The sequence below is a fragment of the Rhinopithecus bieti genome, unplaced genomic scaffold, assembly GCF_001698545.2.
Source record: "Rhinopithecus bieti isolate Rb0 unplaced genomic scaffold, ASM169854v2 scaffold_38787, whole genome shotgun sequence".
In the NCBI taxonomy this organism is placed as follows: Eukaryota; Metazoa; Chordata; class Mammalia; order Primates; family Cercopithecidae; genus Rhinopithecus; species Rhinopithecus bieti.
Window position 1 is genome coordinate 28,982 of NW_016815881.1, and position 2,455 is coordinate 31,436.

General features: G+C 32.3%; 1 protein-coding gene across 1 annotated transcript in view; it reads left to right on the forward strand.

Annotated features, from left to right (window-relative positions):
* TBC1D8B (TBC1 domain family member 8B) overlaps positions 1-2,455 on the forward strand; it is a 33,724-nt gene that overhangs the window by 23,333 nt on the left and 7,936 nt on the right. The window contains exons 8-10 of the mRNA XM_017854104.1: positions 543-611; positions 772-1,012; positions 1,762-1,827. Of these exons, the coding sequence (XP_017709593.1) occupies positions 543-611; positions 772-1,012; positions 1,762-1,827 (376 nt within the window). The remainder of the gene's footprint in view (positions 1-542; positions 612-771; positions 1,013-1,761; positions 1,828-2,455) is intronic.

Here is a 2,455-nt window from a genome sequence, read left to right on the forward strand (position 1 = left end):
CCCCAACCCTTTCAGAAAAGCAAACTGTTAGATGTGAGTGTTTTAAGGGTTAACATAAAGAAGTGCTTCTTCTTCATGGAACAGGATAAAATTACATATTTTCTAAGCTTATTACTTATTGGATTATGTTTTTTGGCATAGATAGGGAATGTACATCTCCCAATGCCTTTGAAGTATTTAATGGCAACCTCACATGATGACTAGATATGCTGCTTATGTGGCAAGAGAGGAATATATGGAATAAGACTTAGAATAGTGTTACTTATATTTATAGACATTAAGTGGCTGTCCTTTGGCAGTGATTTCTGAGTATGAAGAGATGAATAGCAAAGTACATATTAAAGTAGAATTGAACTAGTCTACTACTACTTTTTAAAAGGATAAAATAGATAACTTTATAATATAACTTTTTATTATTCATTTAAGAAGTTAAAAGACAAATATTTTCTTCTAGCAGAGAGAGACTCTAAGTAAATTCAAAGAGAATTTCTTTATTGCAATGTTAAATTCTGTGTACTAAATTGCTTTTAATCTTTTTAAAGTTGCGTGTTGTATCACAAGATGTGAAATTGAGCCTTCATGAATTGGATGAACTTTATGTCATCTTTAAGGTACTGTTGTTCTTTTTAAAATGAAAACTAAAGCTTTTTTAGCAGAATTGTATCACAGCCATTCTAATTTTTTTATCTTTATTTTAGCAGACATGGTTTTTAAAATCTTCCAAAATTACTTTTTCTAATTAGTAACTTTCCCTTTTATTTATTTTAATAGAAAGAGCTGTTTTTATCTTGTTATTGGTGTTTGGGTTGTCCCGTATTGAAGCATCATGACCCCAGTCTGCCATATTTGGAACAGTATCAGATTGACTGCCAGCAGTTCAGAGCATTGTATCACTTGTTGAGTCCCTGGGCTCATTCGGCAAATAGAGACTCACTAGCTTTATGGACATTCAGATTGTTGGACGAAAACTCTGATTGCCTTATAAACTTCAAAGAATTCTCCTCTGCAATTGGTAAGATGATTTTTTTAAGTTAAAAAAAAAAAAAGTGCTCCTAGAAATACTTAGTACTGCCTATTATTGCCAATTTAGTCAGCTATATCACCATGGGTTACAGTATGTTTAGTAATAAATGGACCCTTTTCTGCATTTGTTACTAAATCTAAATATTTTGATATTATTTTCCCCAATCCTTTCAGAAAAGCAAGCTGTTAGATGTGAGTATTTTAAGGGTTAACATAAGGAAGACAACGTCCCAATTTTCCACACTCAGATGCATGGGTACTACAGAAGGACTTCCCCCCCTCCCCCACCTCCCTGTAAAAATTCAACCACATAGCCTAGAAGAGTGGTAGATAAATACCCAGCAAACATGTTGTACCTACAGATAGTCAAGATGTTGTACCTGTAGACATTATTCCTTTGCTTTTCCAGATACCCCAGCATGCTTTCTTATCGGGGATCACCCCTTGAAGATCAGTTCTGTCTTCCACAGGCCTCATTCAAAAGAGAAGAGAAATCTGAGATTGGGGGAAAGGAGCTAGGAAAGAGAGCATTTTACTTTTTTGATAAAGAGTATTTTGCTTATACAATTATACACTTGAAGGAGAGCATCTGACTGACTAGGTGGTTAATTGTTAGCTTAAGTAACAGATTTCTAAATCCTAATTTTTGACTAATATCTATATCTTAATCTTTGTTGCTGAAATTGATTCAATGTTCTTTAGATACATGATTATTTACAATTGAATTTTATTGAACAGACATAATGTACAATGGAAGTTTTACTGAGAAGCTTAAGCTGCTTTTTAAGCTACATATTCCTCCAGGTAAGAGTTTACCAGTCTTTAATGATGTACAGCAGGAATTTATTCCATTTTAACAAGTATAATTACAGATTTTTTTAACAACTAAACTAATTTTCAACACGATATAAGATCGTTGCTTCATTGTGGCCCTCAAATTATATTATGACTACTTTTGCTGATATAGATACAGTGATCTTCTATGGAAGAGATCCTGTGTAACATATGGGCCCACAAGTTTCCTTCCTGTTAGTAGTCAATTTAATAATAAATAGTTTGTATATAAGAATTACATATCATTTGCTTGTTGGTATAATGTTGAATTGTTGTTGTTGTCATTAGAGTGGAAATTAACTTTAGACAAATTGCCAAACTTGCAAAATACTACAAATTATTCAGAAAAATGGGACAAGGCAGCACTTAACATTTAAAATGTTCCTTTTTAAACATTTTAAAAAGGAAGCACAATAAAAGCTATCATGTATTAAGCACTTGCTCTGACAAGATATTAACTTTACATGCATTTTTTAAATTTAATTCTCACAATATCCCTGATAGGTAGTATTATCCTTCCAATTTTGATAAGGAAACTGAGAGCTGAAAGATTAAAATTTGCCAAAGATCACATCGCTAATAAATTGTATAGCAAACT